We start from the raw sequence: 21,589 nt of genomic DNA on the forward strand, positions 1-21,589 counted from the left end.
AACGCCACTCACCCACGCAACGCCACTCACCCACGCAATGCCACTCACCCACGCAACGCCACTCACCCACGCAACACCACTCACACACGCAACGCCACTCACACACGCAACGCCACTCACACACGCAACGCCACTCACACACGCAACGCCACACACGCAACGCCACACACACACGCAACGCCACACACACATGCAACGCCACACACACATGCAACGCCACTCACACATGCAACGCCACTCACACATGCAACGCCACTCACACATGCAACGCCACTCAACCACGCAACGCCACTCACACACGCAACGCCACTCAACCACGCAACGCCACTCACCCACGCAACGCCACTCACCCACGCAACGCCACTCAGCCACGCAACGCCACTCAGCCACGCAACGCCACTCAGCCACGCAACGCCACTCACACACGCAACGCCACTCACACACGCAACGCCACTCACACACGCAACGCCACTCACACACGCAACGCCACTCACACACGCAACGCCACACACACACGCAACGCCACACACACACGCAACGCCACACACACACGCAACGCCACACACACATGCAACGCCACTCACACATGCAACGCCACTCACACATGCAACGCCACTCACACATGCAACGCCACTCACACATGCAACGCCACTCACACACGCAACGCCACTCAACCACGCAACGCCACTCACCCACGCAACGCCACTCACCCACGCAACGCCACTCACCCACGCAACGCCACTCACCCACGCAACGCCACTCACCCACGCAACGCCACTCACCCACGCAACGCCACTCACCCACGCAACGCCACTCACCCACGCAACGCCACTCACCCACGCAACGCCACTCACCCACGCAACGCCACTCACCCACGCAACGCCACACACACACGCAACGCCACACACACACACGCAACGCCACACACACACACGCAACGCCACTCACACATGCAACGCCACTCACACACGCAACGCCACTCACACACGCAACGCCACTCACACACGCAACGCCACTCACACACGCAACGCCACTCACCCACGCAACGCCACTCACCCACGCAACGCCACTCACCCACGCAACGCCACTCACCCACGCAACGCCACTCACCCACGCAACGCCACTCACCCACGCAACGCCACTCACCCACGCAACGCCACACACACACGCAACGCCACACACACACGCAACGCCACACACACACGCAACGCCACACACACACGCAACGCCACTCACCCACGCAACGCCACTCACCCACGCAACGCCACTCACCCACGCAACGCCACTCACCCACGCAACGCCACTCAGCCACGCAACGCCACTCAGCCACGCAACGCCACTCAGCCACGCAACGCCGCTCAGCCACGCAACGCCGCTCAGCCACGCAACGCCGCTCATCCACGCAACGCCGCTCACCCACGCAACGCCACTCACCCACGCAACGCCACTCACCCACGCAACGCCACTCACCCACGCAACGCCACTCATCCACGCAACGCCACTCATCCACGCAACGCCACTCATCTATATGCAAAACGAAAAATGTCAAACTCTTCTATTGCGAGACCTATTGCATTTTCAATGCTTGTTTCATCCTCCATCCACTGCTGGATCCTTCCTAGGACTACTTTGCCAGCAATCTTCTGCGTAGAGTCGAGCAAGCTGATTGGGCGATAATTTGCGGGTTCGTCCCGAGTCCCTTTCTTAAAAATAGGGACGACCTCCGCTCCCTTCCATGAGGCCGGGAGTGCTCCACCCCTCAAAACAGCATTCAGAAGTGCGGCAATTAGGCTGCTCCATTCTTGTGTGTTGACCCTTATGAGGTCGCCTGGGATTCCATCAGGCCCCGCAGCTTTATTTGGAACCCATCTCCTCTCTTCATGAGGAGGTGGTGGGGTGGGAGGACATAATCGTGGGTAGAAGTTGGCCTTTTTTGCAACAGTGGTCCTTCCATTCAAATCCGTTGACTATCGCTGGTCAGTATTTTGAGAGAGAAAGTATCTAAAAGGGGGTTTAGTATCAGTTTGTATAAAAAGTTGGTTGCATTCTTTAAGTAGCATGTGTCTGATTGCTACAGAGTTTCCTCTGCATGTTCTTGCCTCCATCTGCCCTGTGAAATTGTGGAAACTGAATGGGTTACACGGGGCATTTTTTGTAGCAACTCAATGGTGTCCTTAATGGTAGGTAAGAGACAATCAAGAGAGGTCTGTCTGCTCTGTGGTACTGTGGCGGTGATGTGATATGCCATCGTTCTAATACTGAGATTGATGAGTGTTAATGTTCACCTGGCCTTGTCTTTGACACAGACCGGTTTGGACTCGGGCAGCCGGGGAGAGTGCCTGCTTCTATGAGTGCCATGAGGGTCCTTAGTACCAGCACCGATCTGGAGGCGGCTGTTGCTGATGCGCTGGTAAGAACGATCACTATGTTGACCAATAGACCCCTCTTTTGAGTTTATTATGACTTTTTTGGGGGGAAAAACAATAGTCTGGGAAGATAGCTTAAGCGGTCTCTAAGGCCCCATTTAAACCTTATGAATATGCCCGGGGTAATAGCTCCACCAAACTCCATTTGATGTTTGCTGCTTGTGTACAATACTTAATAACACGATGATTCAATACATAAATTAACACTTCCAGAGGCATACATATTTTTGACAGGTAATGGTTTGTGTCTTGTGCAGCATTTTTTCTTTTAAGTTAGCAAACTTTATTTGGTCTTTAGTCTGGTTCACTGCTATTTTCGTCTACTGGGATTTTTTCACCACTTAATGATGTGCCACAAGAGTGTACAACATTCTTAAATTCATCTATGTGTTCTCCTTGGTTTGTCTCCCTTTCTTTTTATATCTCTCTCCCTCTACTCATTTCCTTTTGTGGCCAGTTGCAGACAGAAGTATGTTTAGCAGCTGTTTTTCTTTTTAATTCAGGTTGATACTATTTCCTTTTTCGGCCACAGTTCTTTTTCAGTCGAGCCTAGAGGCAGCACCCACGTGCTGCTCTGCATGCTATAATGTCTATGTGAAGTTAGAAGACTCCACAGTTCTTTTTCAGTCGAGCCTAGAGGCAGTGCCCAAGTGCTGCTCTGCATGCTATAATGTCTATGTGAAGTTAGAAGACTCCCGCCACATGCCCACCGCTTGCGACTGATTACTTAAACTGCCTTTCTAAATGCCATAGTTTTGGTTTGTGGACAGAGTACATTTGTCCGGCATTGCGGCTGTTTTGTTTCCACCCTGGCGTTTGCCCCTGCTGCATGGATCCTTTCAATACTGGCCATTTGTTTTGGTACCTGCACTACCTTTTTATTTTGCCTCAGGTTGTTTTTTAACTTCCTGTTGTGTTTTACTTTGCTCCTGTCCCCCTCCCGTTGTCGTGTTCACCATGCTTCCGCCCCCCTCCCCATGTCCTCATTCCCTTTGTTCCCACCCACTCCCGTTGTCTGCGGCCCTTCAGCACAATTTGAGAATTAACAATGTTTTTGTGCATTTTAAAAGGTAGCGTGTCTCTGTTCCAGCTGTCTATCTGCAGTGTACCCCAGGCACCTCTGAAAGCCTTACTTATCCATTCTATTTCAATTGCAAATGTTGCGCGTGCAGGCATGCTGCGTCCAAAAATAAATGTATATCGGAAAATGTTTGGAACCTGTTGTTCAGCATGCTGTTTCTTCATGTAGGCCTGTTGTTTTGTTCATTTCTTTATGTGCTTGAGGAAAGGCAGCATGTTTCTCTTCGCTGATGGGATACAAATTCACAAAAAAAGTGCCTATAGGCTCCCTTTCCAACATAAACAATAACCCTTTCTAATATAAAACAAATAGCATGCTGAACAACACTAACAAGTGCTGAACAACACTAACAAGACATTTCTGACATTAATTTAACTCTTGAAACCTCATGCCTACACAGGCAATGCCTATAATCAAAATAGATAATCAATGAACAAATGCCACACTGCCCTCCAGAAGTGCGCAAAGCAAACCACAATCAATCAGAACCGAGACGCGTAACCCTTCATTTCGTACCTACGTATTAAAAAGGTACAGTTACAGTAAAATAATATGTTTGTAAATCTCATAAACACCACCTAGTTAAAACAATGCTGTACCAGAATTGTTTTTTGAAGCAATCTGATGGTCACTTAGAGATCTTGAGGGTGATGGCTTGGTTTAGTTTCAATAAGTGTTGTCAGGTTTGAATTATATATTGCTGTGTTGATTTGATTGGAACAAAGTTATTAAATACATGAAATCTATTGCCAAAATGATCTTCATCTTTCTTCTGATGTAAGTCTCTGTGATTTTTCTCACCCTGAATACTTTCCTGCCTTCAGCTGTTAGGAGACCCAAGGAGTAAGGTACCAGTATGCATGTCTCTTTGTTTTCTGTTCCCACTCTTTCCTTTTCCTAAAACTATTATGCAGTTGAGGACACTGTTTTTACAGCTTCTTGAACTTGTGTATCATATAAGGTGTCATTTAACTGTTTTGTCCACCTTTGTCTATTGTTGCACCCACTTAATCCATTGCACTGTCTACTAATTGCCTTGTTGTGTTGCTACCAATCCCTTTTAAGTGTGCACATTAAAGTTACAGTAACTTGGCCATAAACTTTAAGAGAATTGATTTCAATCTTATAAATAAAGTGGAAGAATTTTATGGAAGGATTAATTATTGAAAAAAACGTTGCCCTAAAATAACCCTTGGGAATTTCCCTAAATATCTGAGAATTTGCTAAAAAATACTTTTCAGAATTTTAAGATGTGTCTCTCTGATAGCAGTCATCCTATACTAATCTCAGATTAATGACCCAGGAAAAAAAGAGATTGTTGTGCCATCATCAACTTCGCATTGCAGGTGCAGTAGCCAGCCAGCCTACAGTAGCTAAAATGTATTAGTTAGGTAAATTGTTTTTCTAATTTTAATTTTATATGTTCCCTTCATTTTTATGTACAAATCACTTATTTGGCAGGCAGGGGCTTTCTAACACACTCTGACAGTTGTATTCAAAAGACACTCAATTTGGGTTTTACTTTTTTTTATGCATCCAAGTGGTACTATGGTCCTAACACTAGAGTGGGCTTGGGTTTAAGCCACCATTTCAAACTTATCCTAGCTTTTTCCTTTAAGAAAGGAAGGCAAATGTTAATTTAGCAGACTCTTCACATCCGTAAAGTTCGACTATATATGTACATTAAACCTTCATGTTGCCTATAGCATGCACAAGCTACTAGTTTCTTTTTGATGGTTTTACTTTAGTGTTGGCTATATTTACACCTTTAACCATATGCCTTTATTCTTTAGAAAAAGCCAGTGAGAAGAAGATATGAGCCCTATGGGATGTATTCAGATGACGATGCAAACAGTGATGCATCAAGTGCTTGCTCAGAAAGGTCTTATGGTTCTCGGAATGGAGGTATCCCCCATTACCTGAGACAGACCGAGGACGTGGCAGAAGTTCTTAATCACTGTGCAAGCTCCAACTGGTCCGAAAGGAAAGAAGGGCTAGTAGGCCTTCAGAATTTATTAAAGAGCCACAGGACCCTAAGGTAAGGATTGCACATTTAATATCCATATTTTAGAATGTATTTATGATGAATCTAAATATATCAAGACCTTTGTGCTACAGTATTTCACACTATTGCTTCACCATGATGGCTCAGAGATATTATTGCACTGATTATAAGTATTGGACTTATGGCATCTTCCTTAGATTTTTAGTTCATCGCAGTTGATTTTGTTTTTTATAACTATGTGCACATAACTAACAGTGGGCTCACCACAGCAGTCGCGACAGAAGACTTACCACAGCAGTCGCGACAGGAGACAGATCACCATAATTGTGGAATTTCTCGAGAAGGCTTCTTTCTTCTAGTGCAGCAGTTTTTAAACTGTGGTGTGACACATTCTCATGGGGTCCGCGACTGTTTATCAAATTAAATGGTGTTAGCAGATTAATAAGGTACATTAAAAGCAACATTGAAAATTGAAAGCTTTAGAATGCTCTGTAAACGTGAAGGAATTTGAAATTGTAATCTCTAAATTAGGTTGGTATCCTTGTTTCAAGTTCTGCAATCAGAATCTAATAGACTACTAGCCGCAGATTCCTGAACGTAGAATTACCCCCAGGCGTGAGACTGGATCCGGAAAACTTTTCTGCCACAGCATCCATGCGCGCTGGGGGGACGGCTCCACGTGACTTCGCCCTGACGTCGCCCACGCGGGTGACGTCAGCGAGGATACAGAAGTCCCACCCTACGTCAGTTTTTTTCTCTTTCCGCGTGCAACGCGGATCTGGATTACTGTCCTGGCCTGTTTTCAGGCCTTCCATTTTTTTACGCTTTGGCGTTTAGTGGAACAGTGTGCGAATGCCTTCGGGCTTCAAGACGTGTACCTCTTGTGCAAGTCCCATGTCGACGACTGACCTTCATGCGATTTGCATGTGGTGCCTGGGTGAGCACCACGACTCGGAGAGTTGCGACACCTGCCAACACCTTAAGCCTAAATCACAGCGGGAGCGCCGGATAAAGTTGCTGCCGATGCTCTTATCCAGGTCGGTGTCGTCCCAGCATCCGTCCCCTACCTCGGAGGCAAGGAGCTGCCGGTTTAGTCTGCGGAATCGCCTTTTGCCGCGGCCCTATGGGCGTAGCTCACCGGCTGGTAGGTCTTTCAGTGTGTCTCTGAGGCCTTGTCCTCCTTCCGCGGTGGACGCCGCCCCCCCAGGACAGGTGCCCCCTCTTGTCGCCTCCCTACCCGCCGTTTCCCGGCGTGAAGAACATTGAAACCTGAAACAGGGGTCCCACTGATACTTGGTCCTTTTAAACCAACAAAGAAGAAATTGGCACAGAAGCTGAAATATAAAAGAGCATTTTTATTAACCTCAAATGAGTGAGACTACGTCACACAGAAGCCTTAGCAACTGAATGAGGCAGTCTAAGGAGTGCAGAAAACTGGGGCTTTATATATGCTTAGGGTTACATACTCAGCATAAGACCAAGGGGCAGTCCTGGCTCATGTAAGCATGCAAAATGACTAAGATGGGCATACAAGATCTGCTTGCTCAACAAAGTGGGAGGAGAGTTACTTCTCCATGCAGCAGCAAAAATAGCCTGACAGTTATACTAGAGAAGCAGGTGCATTCTACTAGCTAGGCCCTTATGGGCATGTGCGAAGGTGGAAGATGCTAAACATAGTTTGTCTCTAGGCAGACTACAAGAGCAGTTAACAGAAAGGTAGGACAGAGCACATGGCAAGCACATGGAAAACAAAATGGCTTCCAGAAGTACAAAATGGCTTTCAGCTCATGCTAACAAATCTGTCCAATATTTAACAGGCGCGGAGGTAACTAGGGCCCAAATGACAGCCTACGCTGTGGCGCTGCAGGCTTCTTTGGCCCTTCCTCCACTTCCTGTGATGTCTGCGGATCCCTTGCTTTGCGAGGGGACTTCTACGGTGTCGCCGGCAGTTCCGGCCCAAAGGTTTCGGCTTTAGGTTGTAAGAGGGTGGCGTCGTCGAGGTGTAGTCCTTCGGGGCTTCCCTCATCGGCGCCTAGCGTCCTTGCCTCGCTTCAAATCCCTACGGGGCTCCCTGTGGTGTCGCTGGCGATCGCCGGGACTCCGGGTTTGGCCCTGAGTCCCCCTCGATCCTCTGAGCATTCGGTTGCCTCACCAGAGTTCGAGCCGGCACCGTTTCGGCGCCGGGAGCCTTCCTCCCTGGCTCTGGTGGAGTCGCGGGTGGAGGCCGGGGCGCCTTCTCGAGTCCCTCTCGGTCCTCGGCGTGGGCGGCTGCCCCGTCGGAGGTCGAGCCGGTGCCGTTTCGGCACCGCACCTTCGCCGGTTTGGCGTCTGCCTCGCCTCGTTCCCCTGGAGAGCATGTGGTGGCAGGAGTCGGCCCGGCGCCACGTGGGCCCACTCCAGCGCCGGTCGGCGGTGATCAGGCGCCGATGGCAGACTCCACGGAGCTGCGTTGGCGCCGGGTTTTGGATTCGTCTCCTGAGGCCCCTTCTTCTCCTGAGGTCCGTCACCTGCTGGTGTGTTCCTCTCCGGAGACAGGGTGTCGTGTAGTTGCCTTTTCACTAGCATCTTCCAGGGAAGGCTCTTCGCCGTCCCCACAGCCTAAATCCTCAAACCCTTTTTTCCGTGGCTCCTACGTGCCGGGGCTGGCCGCTTCCCCCTGGACTTGGGGATGGTCATCTCAGTCTGCAACCGTCGTCCACGGAGGAATTACTTTCACCTCCGCGGCGCCCTACTGAGGCCAGTATTGCCTTTGTTCGGGCTATTTCCACGGCTGCTCGTATTCTGAGGATGGGTGAGCCGGTCACCCGATTTCCTACAGACAACCTCTTGGAGATTCTCCACCAGGGCTCTGGTGGACGGGAGTTGTTACTTCCCTTTGAAGCGTCACTTCATAAAGACTTATGGATCCTCGCTGATGTCACCAGCGCGAACTACGTCATGGCGGATTCACGTGGTGCCATCCCCCCGGCGCGCAGGGATGCTGAGGCAGGAAAGTTATCCGGATCCAGATTCACGCCTGGGGGTAATTCTACGTTAAGGAATCTGCGGCTAGAATCGTCTCTACCAGATGCATCGTTACCGAAGGTAAGTAACCCGTACATCTAGTACTGTCGAATGGAGGCCTCAAGTGAGGAAGGCATGAGGTGACAAAAAGAAAGCATGCAATAGGAGCAGAAAAGGCAAAGTGATTCGCTAGAATCTATAACATTTTGTTTTTTGAAAATAAAACTACATATTGAAAGTTCTAATTAAAATTTTGATTCTTGCGTGTTGATGAATTAAATACAATAGTTCATAATTTGTCTATTTGTTTGATGTATACTTGTTTTGGTATTGGCTTGATGTTCGAATAGTAGAAATTGCTTGGGCAGGTGCTCCCTGGCTTCTATTAATGATTCATTGGGGGTCCACAGATGTCTAATGTTTAAGAATTGCTTGTCTAGCGCATTTCCTCTTAGACTAGGTATTCCTTTCAAAATGTAGTGTTTTGCCAAATGTTGTTTAGATTACCTATTGTTACATTAAGAGGGTTTTGAAAATGTGTGTTCTTTGAAATGCAAACTACATGGTTAATGTTGAGCCTTACCCTGGGACACACTGCTGCAAGCCAAATATGTCATGTTAAATGTTTCTTTTTTTTCATTTTCTTGCAGCATTGTTTTTCCTGAGCATTTACTTTCGTTTGCACCTATAATTTTGTATGGAAGCCTGTAAAACCCAGAAATTCCCTTCGTAGTGCACCCTTGATATTTTTAGTTTGGTTTGGTATTAAGGGTTTCATGATATCTCATGGTCCATGACCATGCATCTTTTCTCTGGTCCCACACCTCTCAATACCATGAAGGCACAATAATCTAGAAGGAAGTTAACTAGTGAACAATCAAGTAGAAAAGGACACTTGTATCTACAAAACCCATTGGTTCACTTTGACAACCCTCATAGACGCCAGAAGTTTTAACGATGATGTATATTTGTTTGTCCGCCCCTCTTCTAGCGACATGGCATAGTCATTGGGTGGTCAAATGTAAAGTATGCCTGCCTCACCCGAGGCACCTCTGGAGAGTGTAGAAGTGTCCAGAGATCAAAACAGAGAGGTACAATGGCCAACCAGCGAGGGAATAGTTAAAAGACAGTATAGTCACCAAAAACAAATTTAATAAAGAAGGTGAATACTGTAAACTAAAATCCAATGGATATATTTGATAATCGTGTAACCAGATTATCATATACGTTGTTTTTTAAAAGTCGACATGTTTCAGCTCCTAGAGGCCCAGGAGGGTCGGTGGAGCTTTCGTCAGGACGTACACACAAAATTGTACTTACACTACTTGTGCAGTATTCAAATGCTTAATAGGCAATCATGGAAATATTATCCTGTATTTTAGGAAACAAAAACAAGATCATGCTGTTCACATGTAATGGTGAGTGTAATTTCACATGTAATTTTGAGGCATACCAGACTGTTCAACACGCAGTCTATATCACACTATATACATTGAAAAAGTGCAATTTTAAGGATGCACAGTGATCAGTGCAGATAAACTAACCAAATGGTGAAACACAGGTGAAGGGAAAAACGGGCTTGGTCTCTGTCGGGTACAATGGAACACAAGCTTTGGCCAGGGGAATCATTGTTGAAGCCTGCAAACATTAGCCAGAATAGCGCTTTTTTATATTCAAAGGCAGATAGAATCTCACAATTTTAGTAATACGTGCATGTAAACACAACAAAATTATCCAGTATTTGGGTGTCTTTCATAGATTCACATGCCTGAATCATTCCCCGTCGTCGAGACGGGAGCCTCCGGTAAATAAAAAAGTAATGTCCTATAGACATACATAGAGAAAATAGGCCCAAGGGTCTCCCCTTAGTGGCCTTTCCTTGTCCTTATGTAAAAAGGACCAAACTCTTACAGTCAGCCAATCAGCTCCGACCTCCCTCTAGGACCTCCCTGGGAGGAGCCCCAGTCCCTCAGATTTTCTACCGCACGTTGTGCTAGGGAGTCTCCAGCTTGAGCTCTGCTCAAGATTACTTATAATCATCTAAACTTTCTTCAAAAGTGATTCCTCGCTCTCAACCCTTCAAGGATTCTTCACTACACTGTTTGCAGTAAGTGGCTTCTTTCCACAAACTTCTTCCATGTCGGAGTCACAGAAGAAAGCCCTGTTCAGGGCCTGCTCTTCCTGTGGGAAGATGAGGATCCATGTGGATGATAAGCATGAGTTATGCTTGTACTGCCTTTACCCAGATCATGTCTCGGACAACTGCAGGATCTGTAGGTCTTTCCCTAAAAAGACTGTGAGAGACAGGGAAGGACGCCTTCTCATCTGGCTGGACAGGCTGAAGGTCAGAGACAATCTTGAATCTTCTGAGAGCAGTGTTTCCAAAAGCTCAGAAGTCTCTAAAAAGAGGCCTAGGGTATCTTCCCCGGGCCCCTCAGACACTCCTCCTACGAAGACAAAAAAGTCTTCAGAGGCAAGATCTACGTCATCTTCAGTGTCTGTTCAGGCTGATCACACCTTCAAAAGACCTGCTCCATCGTCTACCAGACAGACCCACAAAACAACCTCTGTCACAACCACTGTGTCGACGACATCAGCGTCATCGCCTTCAGCGTCGACGACGACGACTACTTCCTCAACATCATCAGGTAGACCTGTTTCCTCTATTATATTACTGCAATCGTCGTCGACGACGAAGACCCTGTCGACGACGAGAACCACACCATCGACGACGGCATCGTCATTGACGAGCCCACCGTCGTCGAAGAACTCACAGACGTCGACGAAGACGTCGACGACGAAGACACCGTCGACGGCGGGCTCGCCGTCGACGAAGGTACCGACGACGACAACATCGTCATCGAGGTCGTCGACGACCAAGGTACAGTCGTCCACGCAGTCGACGACGACACCGTCGACGAAGACACCGTCGACGAAGACACCGTCGACGAAGACACTGTCGACGACGACACCGTCGACAAAGACACCGTCGACGAAGGAACCGTCGACGAAGGAACCGTCGACGAAGGAACCGTCGACGAAGGAACCGTCGTCGTCGACGAAGGGACCGTCGTCGTCGACGACGCCGACGACGAAGGAAGACTCGTCGTCGGAGATGGCATCGGAACCATGGAAAAAATCCGAACTAGTAGAGATGCCGACCCTCATGCCACCGCCGTCGACGACGCACTCGACGTCGACAGGAACACATGCTGCGTCTAGCAAGTCTAGAAAAACGCAAATTACCCCGGAAACCACGTCTCCGAGCAAAGTGGAGATGCAACCACCTCACGACATCTTCCAAAGTGAGGAATCCGAAGAGGATGACCACTTGGGTCCAGCTACCTCCATCTCGGACCTCAACGTCAAGTGCCAAAGCACAGATGAGGAGCAGGAGGACCTAACTTTTCAGGAACACTCCATCCACACTAGTGTCCGCACGGAGGTCACCCCCATGATATGCCTGCCGGCGACTCTGGTCAATGACCTGCGGTTCCTTGTGCAGGACTACAAGCAAAGATTCCCGGATGCGGACAGTGGTCATCAGACACCGGTAGACCATACACCAGCGTCTGCCCCAAAACGGTCTCAAACTCACCCCCAAACCCACCGTGAGACCCAGCCTCAGGTGATGGACTCCTCGGACGACGACGAGGAGGAGGAAGAATTGGAGGAAGGAGAGGTCCAGGAAGTCCACTCGGTCCACTCGGACCAGGATGGAGATAACGAATATGGAGATGACGAGTATGTAGCGCCATCCCCGGCTTCACCTGAACCGCGACAGGCGGATTCGCCACCTGTGGACATAGCAGGCTTCCACAAACTTGTGGAACGGGCAGCGAAGAGATTCCATATGGTAGTGGAATCAACGGAAACGGACTGCTTCCTGCATGACTTCAAAGAGCAGACACAAAAGGCAACCAAATCTATTCCAATCATAGAGTTCTTGTGGGAACAGGGCAAGAAATTGATGCTGACACCCGCTTCCGTGCCTGCGGTTGTTCCGCGCCTGGACAAGAAATATAAAGCCCCACTTAAGGCAGCGGCTTGCCTCAACGGGCACCCAAAACCTGACTCGGTGGTCACGCAGGCGGCCCAGAAACACTCCCGCAACCCTTCCTCCCCACTGTCCGCTCCTCCGGACAAGGAAGGCAGGAAGCTGGACACGATAGGGAAGAGATTCACGTCCACGTCGGCCATGACCATCAAGATCGCGAACTCCATTGCCTTGTTGGGGCGCTACAATCGCCAACTCTGGGAGGACATAGCCCCATACCTGAAGGAACTGCCTGATGCCGTAAAGGGGGAGGTCAAGGTTCTCCTGTCGGAAGGTCAATCTTCGGCGGCGGAAATAATTGACTGCGCGATAGATGCAGCCATGACTGGCTTCCGTCAACTAGCCGGAGCGGCTGTGCTACGCCGTCAAGGATGGCTGAAGGCGACGTCGTTCCGCCAGGAAGTACAATTGAAGGTGCTGGACATGCCCTTCGACGGCCAGCATCTCTTTGGGGACAAGATCGACGAGGCACTGCAAACTATCAAGAAGGACACCGACACTGCAAGGGCGCTAGGCACGTTACAGTCCCGGAACCAGTCCTTTCGAGGAAACCGATCCAGAGGTCAGTCCTCTTATCGCGGTTCCTACCAGAACCGGTCCTCGTATTCCTCTACCAACAAAAATCAGTACCAACATAAACAACAACAAGCCCGTCAATCTTCATACGGACGATCTACCTTCAGGGGCAGGAATTCCAAAAGGGGCGCTGGCGGACGCCAGTGACCGATTACTCCAGCCAGTCCCACCACCCTCTACATCCTTTCAAATTGGAGGAAAGCTGACCCATTTCCTCGACAATTGGCAACACATCACCACGGACCGATGGGTTCTCCAAATTATAAGATTCGGACACTCTCTCGAGTTCACGTCCCTGCCTCCCAACACACCTCCCAAAAGGCGGACGCACAAACATCTACGGCTCCTTACCCGAGAACTCGCTATAATGCTACAAAAAAGAGCAATCGAACGAGTTCCAGCATCCCAGAAGGGGAAGGGGTTTTATTCACACTTCTTTCTTGTAAGACACAAAGAGGACAAGTGGAGGCCCATTCTAGACCTTCGGGCACTCAATGCCTTCCTACGGAGCCAATCGTTCAGAATGGTGACGATTCAAGAAATCCTGGGCACTCTCGAACAAGGAGATTTCATGACATCCTTAGATCTCCAGGATGCCTACTACCACATCCCCATCCTCAAGCGTCACAGAAAGTTCCTGCGGTTCGAGGTGGCGGGCCGACATTATCAGTTCAGAGTCCTACCATTCGGCCTCAAGTCCGCGCCGCGGATCTTCACGAAGTGCCTAGCTCCGGTGGCGGCATATCTGCGTCAGTTGGGTCACCAAGTCTTCCCTTACCTAGACGACTGGCTGGTGAAAGCACCCTCAGCCGAGGACGCGGCAGCATCCTCCTGCGCCTGCACCAATCTTTTTCAGAGGCTAGGATTAACCATCAATCTCAAAAAATCCTGCACCACCCCTACGACAAGGATCACCTTCCTAGGGGCTGTCCTGGACATGGAGTGCGTGAAGGCCTTTCCCTTGAAGGAGAGGGCGGACAAGATACTATCTCTGGCCACGGCTGTGGCGACAAAAACATACATCAAAGTGCGCACTTACACATCCCTCATGGGAATGATGTCTTCGTGCATACTCCTTATCCCTCACTGCCGACTCAGGATGCGCCCATTGCAGGAAGCTCTCGCAACCCAATGGACCCAAAGCACTGGCTCTTTCGAGGACATTGTGCAAATCACACCAAAAATGTCCACAAGCCTAGCTTGGTGGAGGAATCGAAAAAATCTGAATGTAGGATTACCGTTTCTCCTTCCGGCGACACCTCTGGTGGTCACCACGGACGCCTCCTTGGAAGGATGGGGCGCCGTTCTACAAGATCTTCGAATCAGCGGCAAGTGGGACCCTCAGGAAAAACTGCTCCACATAAATCTCTTGGAGCTGAGGGCGGTCTATCTTGCTCTACAGGCATTCCTGCCACGCATCCAGAACTCCCCAGTGCTCGTCAAAACGGACAACACCACGACGATGCACTACCTCAACAAACAGGGGGGAACGCGTTCGCTCTCTCTATCACGCGAATCGCAGAAAATCTGGAACTGGCTAGTGTTACACGGGATCCAACTCAAGGCGGACTATGTCCCCGGAAAAGACAATACTATCGCGGATGCCCTGAGCAGGCAAAGATCCCTCTCCCACGAGTGGGAGCTGAGCGACAACGCCCTGGAACACGTCTTCTCTCAATGGGGAGTCCCGAACATCGACCTGTTTGCCACCAAAGACAACGCCAAATGTCCGCACTACGCAAGCTGGCATCCCCAACAAGGGTCTCTGGGGAATGCATTCTCCATCGGATGGTCCAGCGCGTTTGCGTACGCCTTTCCTCCGTTCCCAATGATCCCGAGGCTCCTCAGGAAGATGAAGGCGGAGCCATGTACCCTAATCCTGATTGCCCCGTTCTGGCCGAGACAACACTGGTTCTCGGATCTACTTCGACTTTCCATCAGGTCACCGATCCGTTTGAGGCAGCACCCGAACCTCTTAACAATGTCCAACGGTCAGGTGCAACACCCGAACCTCCAATCACTCAAGTTGTCGGCCTGGCTCCTGAGCACAGGGAGTTCAGTGGACTAAATATCCCGCAGGACTGCAGGGATATCTTGTCGAAAGCGAGAGCCGATAGTACAAACAAAGCCTACACTCTCAAGTGGAAACGGTTCTGCATGTGGTGTGTGGATCGGGATCTAAGACCACTCTCAGTCACCCCTGAACAAATACTACCGTACCTGCTGCATTTAGCACAGTCAGGCCTGGCACATGCATCCATAAAGGTTCACCTCGCAGCTATCTCTAGATTCACTAGGACTTTCACAGGACCTTCTCTGTGGTCCAGTAGACTAGTCAAACAATTCCTGAAGGGACTCTACAGATCCTTTCCGAGGCCTCGGAAAGTCCCTCCGACATGGCAACTGAATCTGGTACTCAACCAACTCATGAGAAGTCCATTTGAACCCATTCATCGAGCATCCATCAAACACATCTCCTGGAAAACAGCACTCTTGCTCGCTCTAACATCAGCCAGGAGAGTTAGCGAGCTGCAAGCTTTGTCCATTCAAGAACCATATATGCAATTCAGACAAGACAGGGTAGTGCTGAGACCAAACCCTAAATTCATACCTAAAGTCCCTTCGGACTTTCATCTCAACGAGCCAATTGTCCTCAGGTCCTTCTTTGCAAATCCGTCCACATCAGCGGAAAGAGCGCTGCATTCTCTGGACCTTCAGAGGTGCCTAAAATTCTACCTGGACAAAACTAAGGCTCTCAGGAAATCTTCACAGCTGTTTGTGGCATACAGCAGACCAAGAGTGGGCCTGCCTCTCACGAAGCAAAGCATCTCCAGGTGGATATCCTCAGCGATTGCATTCTGCCACGACAAGGCCGGACGGCCTTTAACTGACCATGTTACTGCTCACTCCACCAGGGCGATGTCCACGTCCGCAGCACTGTTCGCTGGGGTGCCAATCTTGGACATTTGCAGAGCGGCGACTTGGAAGTCACCGCACACTTTCTCCAGACATTACTGCCTGGATATCGAACTTCAGAAGGATGCGGCAGTGGGCCAGGCAGTGCTTCGCCATCTCTTTCAGTGATGTGAGCCTTCCTACATCCCGCCATCCAGGTATGCACGTTCCTTGCTATTGTGATGTTACTGTTATGCTGTCCACATGTTGTATGACGACACATGCATTGTCTACTGTGACTACAGAGCATTTCCATCACGCAGGTGCATATCTGATTGCTAGCTATTCTGATTCAGGCATGTGAATCTATGAAAGACACCCAAATACTGGATAAGAAATGCGTTACTTACCTGTAACAGCAGTTATCCAGTATTGGTGTCTTTCATAGATTCACATGCAACCCTCCCGCCTCCCCTGGAAGGTCTCACATCCCTCTCTAACAATATTACGCCAACCTAGTTGGGTGCGTACGAAAATCTGAGGGACTGGGGCTCCTCCCAGGGAGGTCCTAGAGGGAGGTCGGAGCTGATTGGCTGACTGTAAGAGTTTGGTCCTTTTTACATAAGGACAAGGAAAGGCCACTAAGGGGAGACCCTTGGGCCTATTTTCTCTATGTATGTCTATAGGACATTACTTTTTTATTTACCGGAGGCTCCCGTCTCGACGACGGGGAATGATTCAGGCATGTGAATCTATGAAAGACACCAATACTGGATAACTGCTGTTACAGGTAAGTAACGCATTTCTTATCAGTGCATATTGAACACACAATCACAGACGTGCACCCCGATATAATGCGTGCACCTTGGTATAGTTATCGAGTGGTTTTCGCTTTTGTACCTGAATGCATGGAGAAATTGCTTCCTCAGGATGCTTAGAGCCGCCGTATTGTGGTCTCCGCTGTAAGTAATGGATACAGCTTAGAAGTTGAGTGATATACCGCCAGGACGAGTAATGTCCACGGGGACCTCGCACTTACCCACATGTGTTGCGCGCGGTGCCTGTGCTGGCTCTGCCCCTGGAAGCGCCGGAGCCGGCCAGGACACCACCTTATGACGCTCAAAATGGAGATAGACAATGTCTATCAGGTGGAAAAAAGACTAGCGTCTAGGTTGTATGGCAAAAATAGAGATAAGTTTTAAACAGACACTTATATCTATCTAAAGGTTTTCCAGAATAACAAATGGAAGTGTAAACCATTTGTGTTGTTAATTGTATATTTTTATACCACGCTAGGATCTAAAATAGAGCAGATATTCTACTATCAGAATGGAAATGTGGTACGTATCGCCATGATTTTATATATAGTACAGTACTCAATAACATGCCCAATATTATTTGGTGTGGTGCGAACGTCATGATTTTATATTACTCAATAACATACCTTATATTATTCGGCAATGTCAATGTGGCTAACTTGGAATAGGGTATACCATGGGTAAATCACTCAATAAAAATGATGCCACGAATGTCATCGTTCATCCCTGACACATGAGTGTTAAGACGGTTCACCCATCTTTGCTCCTTTTCGAAGAGAATTTGTTCAGCGTTGCTGTCTTTGTCTTGGAGCATCTCAAGGATTGTCCATCTCAGTTCGTCGCATGTATGGCCAGCTGCGACATAGTGGGCACATAACTTGGTAGTGTTCTTCTTGAGTCTCACGTTGCTCCTATGCTCTCCCAATCGGACTTTCACTTTTCTGCAGGTCATGCCCACATATTGTTTCTGACAGGGGCAGGTGATCAAATAGATCACGTGACTGGAGTTACAGTTCGTATGTTGACGTTGGGTCCATAGCAATTGGTCAGTAAGTTGTAATGTTTTTGTTGGCCTTGTAAACTAAATTTACAAGGCCAACAAAAACATTACAACTGGCTAGAAATGGTACATTTGTAGGTATGAGAAATCTTAAAGGGGGCTTGATTATTAGGTGTGAAAGTGAATCAAGAGAGCAAGGATATGTGTTTTCTTCAGGCCTAATTCAGAGTTAGGCAGAGGCTTAGAGGTAATACGTGTGTTGGCAATAGCAATAAGGACCATTTTAGTCCACAATGGCCAAGGGCCAATCTTTCCATTTCCTTGTTACCCTTAGGTCTTCTTGAAGGCAACAAGATGAGGATTTACAGAGGGACTGAGACAGGTCTCTTTGAGCAAGCGTGAGTCTGGTAAGCTTCTCATATAAGACATTGTTCACTAGTTGTTCATCAAAAGAAGGGATGAGGAATACTTGTCCCGTTCAGTTCCCCAAGGACAATATTATAGTAATCAAGTAGAAAAGGACACTTGTATCTACAAAACCCATTGGTTCACTTTGACAACCCTCATAGACGCCAGAAGTTTTAACGATGCGGTATATTTGTTTGTCCGCCCCTCTTCTAGCGACATGGCATAGTCATTGGGTGGTCAAATGTAAAGTATGCCTGCCTCACCCGAGGCACCTCTGGAGAGTGTAGAAGTGTCCAGAGATCAAAACAGAGAGGTACAATGGCCAACCAGCGAGGGAATAGTTAAAAGACAGTATAGTCACCAAAAACAAATTTAATAAAGAAGGTGAATACTGTAAACTAAAATCCAATGGATATATTCGATAATCGTGTAACCAGATTATCATATACGTTGTTTTTTAAAAGTCGACATGTTTCAGCTCCTAGAGGCCCAGGAGGGTCGGTGGAGCTTTCGTCAGGACGTACACACAAAATTGTACTTACACTACTTGTGCAGTATTCAAATGCTTAATAGGCAATCATGGAAATATTATCCTGTATTTTAGGAAACAAAAACAACAAGATCATGCTGTTCACATGTAATGGTGAGTGTAATTTCACATGTAATTTTGAGGCATACCAGACTGTTCAACACGCAGTCTATATCACACTATATACATTGAAAAAGTGCAATTTTAAGGATGCACAGTGATCAGTGCAGATAAACTAACCAAATGGTGAAACACAGGTGAAGGGAAAAACGGGCTTGGTCTCTGTCGGGTACAATGGAACACAAGCTTTGGCCAGGGGAATCATTGTTGAAGCCTGCAAACATTAGCCAGAATAGCGCTTTTTTATATTCAAAGGCAGATAGAATCTCACAATTTTAGTAATACGTGCATGTAAACACAACAAAATTATCAGTGCATATTGAACACACAATCACAGACGTGCACCCCGATATAATGCGTGCACCTTGGTATAGTTATCGAGTGGTTTTCGCTTTTGTACCTGAATGCATGGAGAAATTGCTTCCTCAGGATGCTTAGAGCCGCCGTATTGTGGTCTCCGCTGTAAGTAATGGATACAGCTTAGAAGTTGAGTGATATACCGCCAGGACGAGTAATGTCCACGGGGACCTCGCACTTACCCACATGTGTTGCGCGCGGTGCCTGTGCTGGCTCTGCCCCTGGAAGCGCCGGAGCCGGCCAGGACACCACCTTATGACGCTCAAAATGGAGATAGACAATGTCTATCAGGTGGAAAAAAGACTAGCGTCTAGGTTGTATGGCAAAAATAGAGATAAGTTTTAAACAGACACTTATATCTATCTAAAGGTTTTCCAGAATAACAAATGGAAGTGTAAACCATTTGTGTTGTTAATTGTATATTTTTATACCACGCTAGGATCTAAAATAGAGCAGATATTCTACTATCAGAATGGAAATGTGGTACGTATCGCCATGATTTTATATATAGTACAGTACTCAATAACATGCCCAATATTATTTGGTGTGGTGCGAACGTCATGATTTTATATTACTCAATAACATACCTTATATTATTCGGCAATGTCAATGTGGCTAACTTGGAATAGGGTATACCATGGGTAAATCACTCAATAAAAATGATGCCACGGAATGTCATCGTTCATCCCTGACACATGAGTGTTAAGACGGTTCACCCATCTTTGCTCCTTTTCGAAGAGAATTTGTTCAGCGTTGCTGTCTTTGTCTTGGAGCATCTCAAGGATTGTCCATCTCAGTTCGTCGCATGTATGGCCAGCTGCGACATAGTGGGCACATAACTTGGTAGTGTTCTTCTTGAGTCTCACGTTGCTCCTATGCTCTCCCAATCGGACTTTCACTTTTCTGCAGGTCATGCCCACATATTGTTTCTGACAGGGGCAGGTGATCAAATAGATCACGTGACTGGAGTTACAGTTCGTATGTTGACGTTGGGTCCATAGCAATTGGTCAGTAAGTTGTAATGTTTTTGTTGGCCTTGTAAATTTAGTTTAGGCCAACAAAAACATTACAACTTACTGACCAATTGCTATGGACCCAACGTCAACATACGAACTGTAACTCCAGTCACGTGATCTATTTGATCACCTGCCCCTGTCAGAAACAATATGTGGGCATGACCTGCAGAAAAGTGAAAGTCCGATTGGGAGAGCATAGGAGCAACGTGAGACTCAAGAAGAACACTACCAAGTTATGTGCCCACTATGTCGCAGCTGGCCATACATGCGACGAACTGAGATGGACAATCCTTGAGATGCTCCAAGACAAAGACAGCAACGCTGAACAAATTCTCTTCGAAAAGGAGCAAAGATGGGTGAACCGTCTTAACACTCATGTGTCAGGGATGAACGATGACATTCCGTGGCATCATTTTTATTGAGTGATTTACCCATGGTATACCCTATTCCAAGTTAGCCACATTGACATTGCCGAATAATATAAGGTATGTTATTGAGTAATATAAAATCATGACGTTCGCACCACACCAAATAATATTGGGCATGTTATTGAGTACTGTACTATATATAAAATCATGGCGATACGTACCACATTTCCATTCTGATAGTAGAATATCTGCTCTATTTTAGATCCTAGCGTGGTATAAAAATATACAATTAACAACACAAATGGTTTACACTTCCATTTGTTATTCTGGAAAACCTTTAGATAGATATAAGTGTCTGTTTAAAACTTATCTCTATTTTTGCCATACAACCTAGACGCTAGTCTTTTTTCCACCTGATAGACATTGTCTATCTCCATTTTGAGCGTCATAAGGTGGTGTCCTGGCCGGCTCCGGCGCTTCCAGGGGCAGAGCCAGCACAGGCACCGCGCGCAACACATGTGGGTAAGTGCGAGGTCCCCGTGGACATTACTCGTCCTGGCGGTATATCACTCAACTTCTAAGCTGTATCCATTACTTACAGCGGAGACCACAATACGGCGGCTCTAAGCATCCTGAGGAAGCAATTTCTCCATGCATTCAGGTACAAAAGCGAAAACCACTCGATAACTATACCAAGGTGCACGCATTATATCGGGGTGCACGTCTGTGATTGTGTGTTCAATATGCACTGATAATTTTGTTGTGTTTACATGCACGTATTACTAAAATTGTGAGATTCTATCTGCCTTTGAATATAAAAAAGCGCTATTCTGGCTAATGTTTGCAGGCTTCAACAATGATTCCCCTGGCCAAAGCTTGTGTTCCATTGTACCCGACAGAGACCAAGCCCGTTTTTCCCTTCACCTGTGT

General features: G+C 47.7%; 1 protein-coding gene across 5 annotated transcripts in view; it reads left to right on the forward strand.

Annotated features, from left to right (window-relative positions):
• Positions 1 to 21,589, forward strand: part of CLASP1 (cytoplasmic linker associated protein 1) — a 1,618,163-nt gene that overhangs the window by 877,618 nt on the left and 718,956 nt on the right. For 3 of the 5 annotated variants that reach the window (XM_078682063.1, XM_078682065.1, XM_078682067.1), the window contains 3 exons: positions 2,307 to 2,410; positions 4,332 to 4,355; positions 5,301 to 5,545. In XM_078682063.1, coding sequence (XP_078538189.1) covers positions 2,307 to 2,410; positions 4,332 to 4,355; positions 5,301 to 5,545 — 373 coding nt within the window. The remainder of the gene's footprint in view (positions 1 to 2,306; positions 2,411 to 4,331; positions 4,356 to 5,300; positions 5,546 to 21,589) is intronic. The other 2 variants (XM_078682066.1, XM_078682064.1) reach the window with 1 other exon arrangement.

The sequence above is a fragment of the Lissotriton helveticus genome, chromosome 3_1 (genome assembly GCF_964261635.1).
Source record: "Lissotriton helveticus chromosome 3_1, aLisHel1.1, whole genome shotgun sequence".
NCBI classification, from domain to species: Eukaryota; Metazoa; Chordata; class Amphibia; order Caudata; family Salamandridae; genus Lissotriton; species Lissotriton helveticus.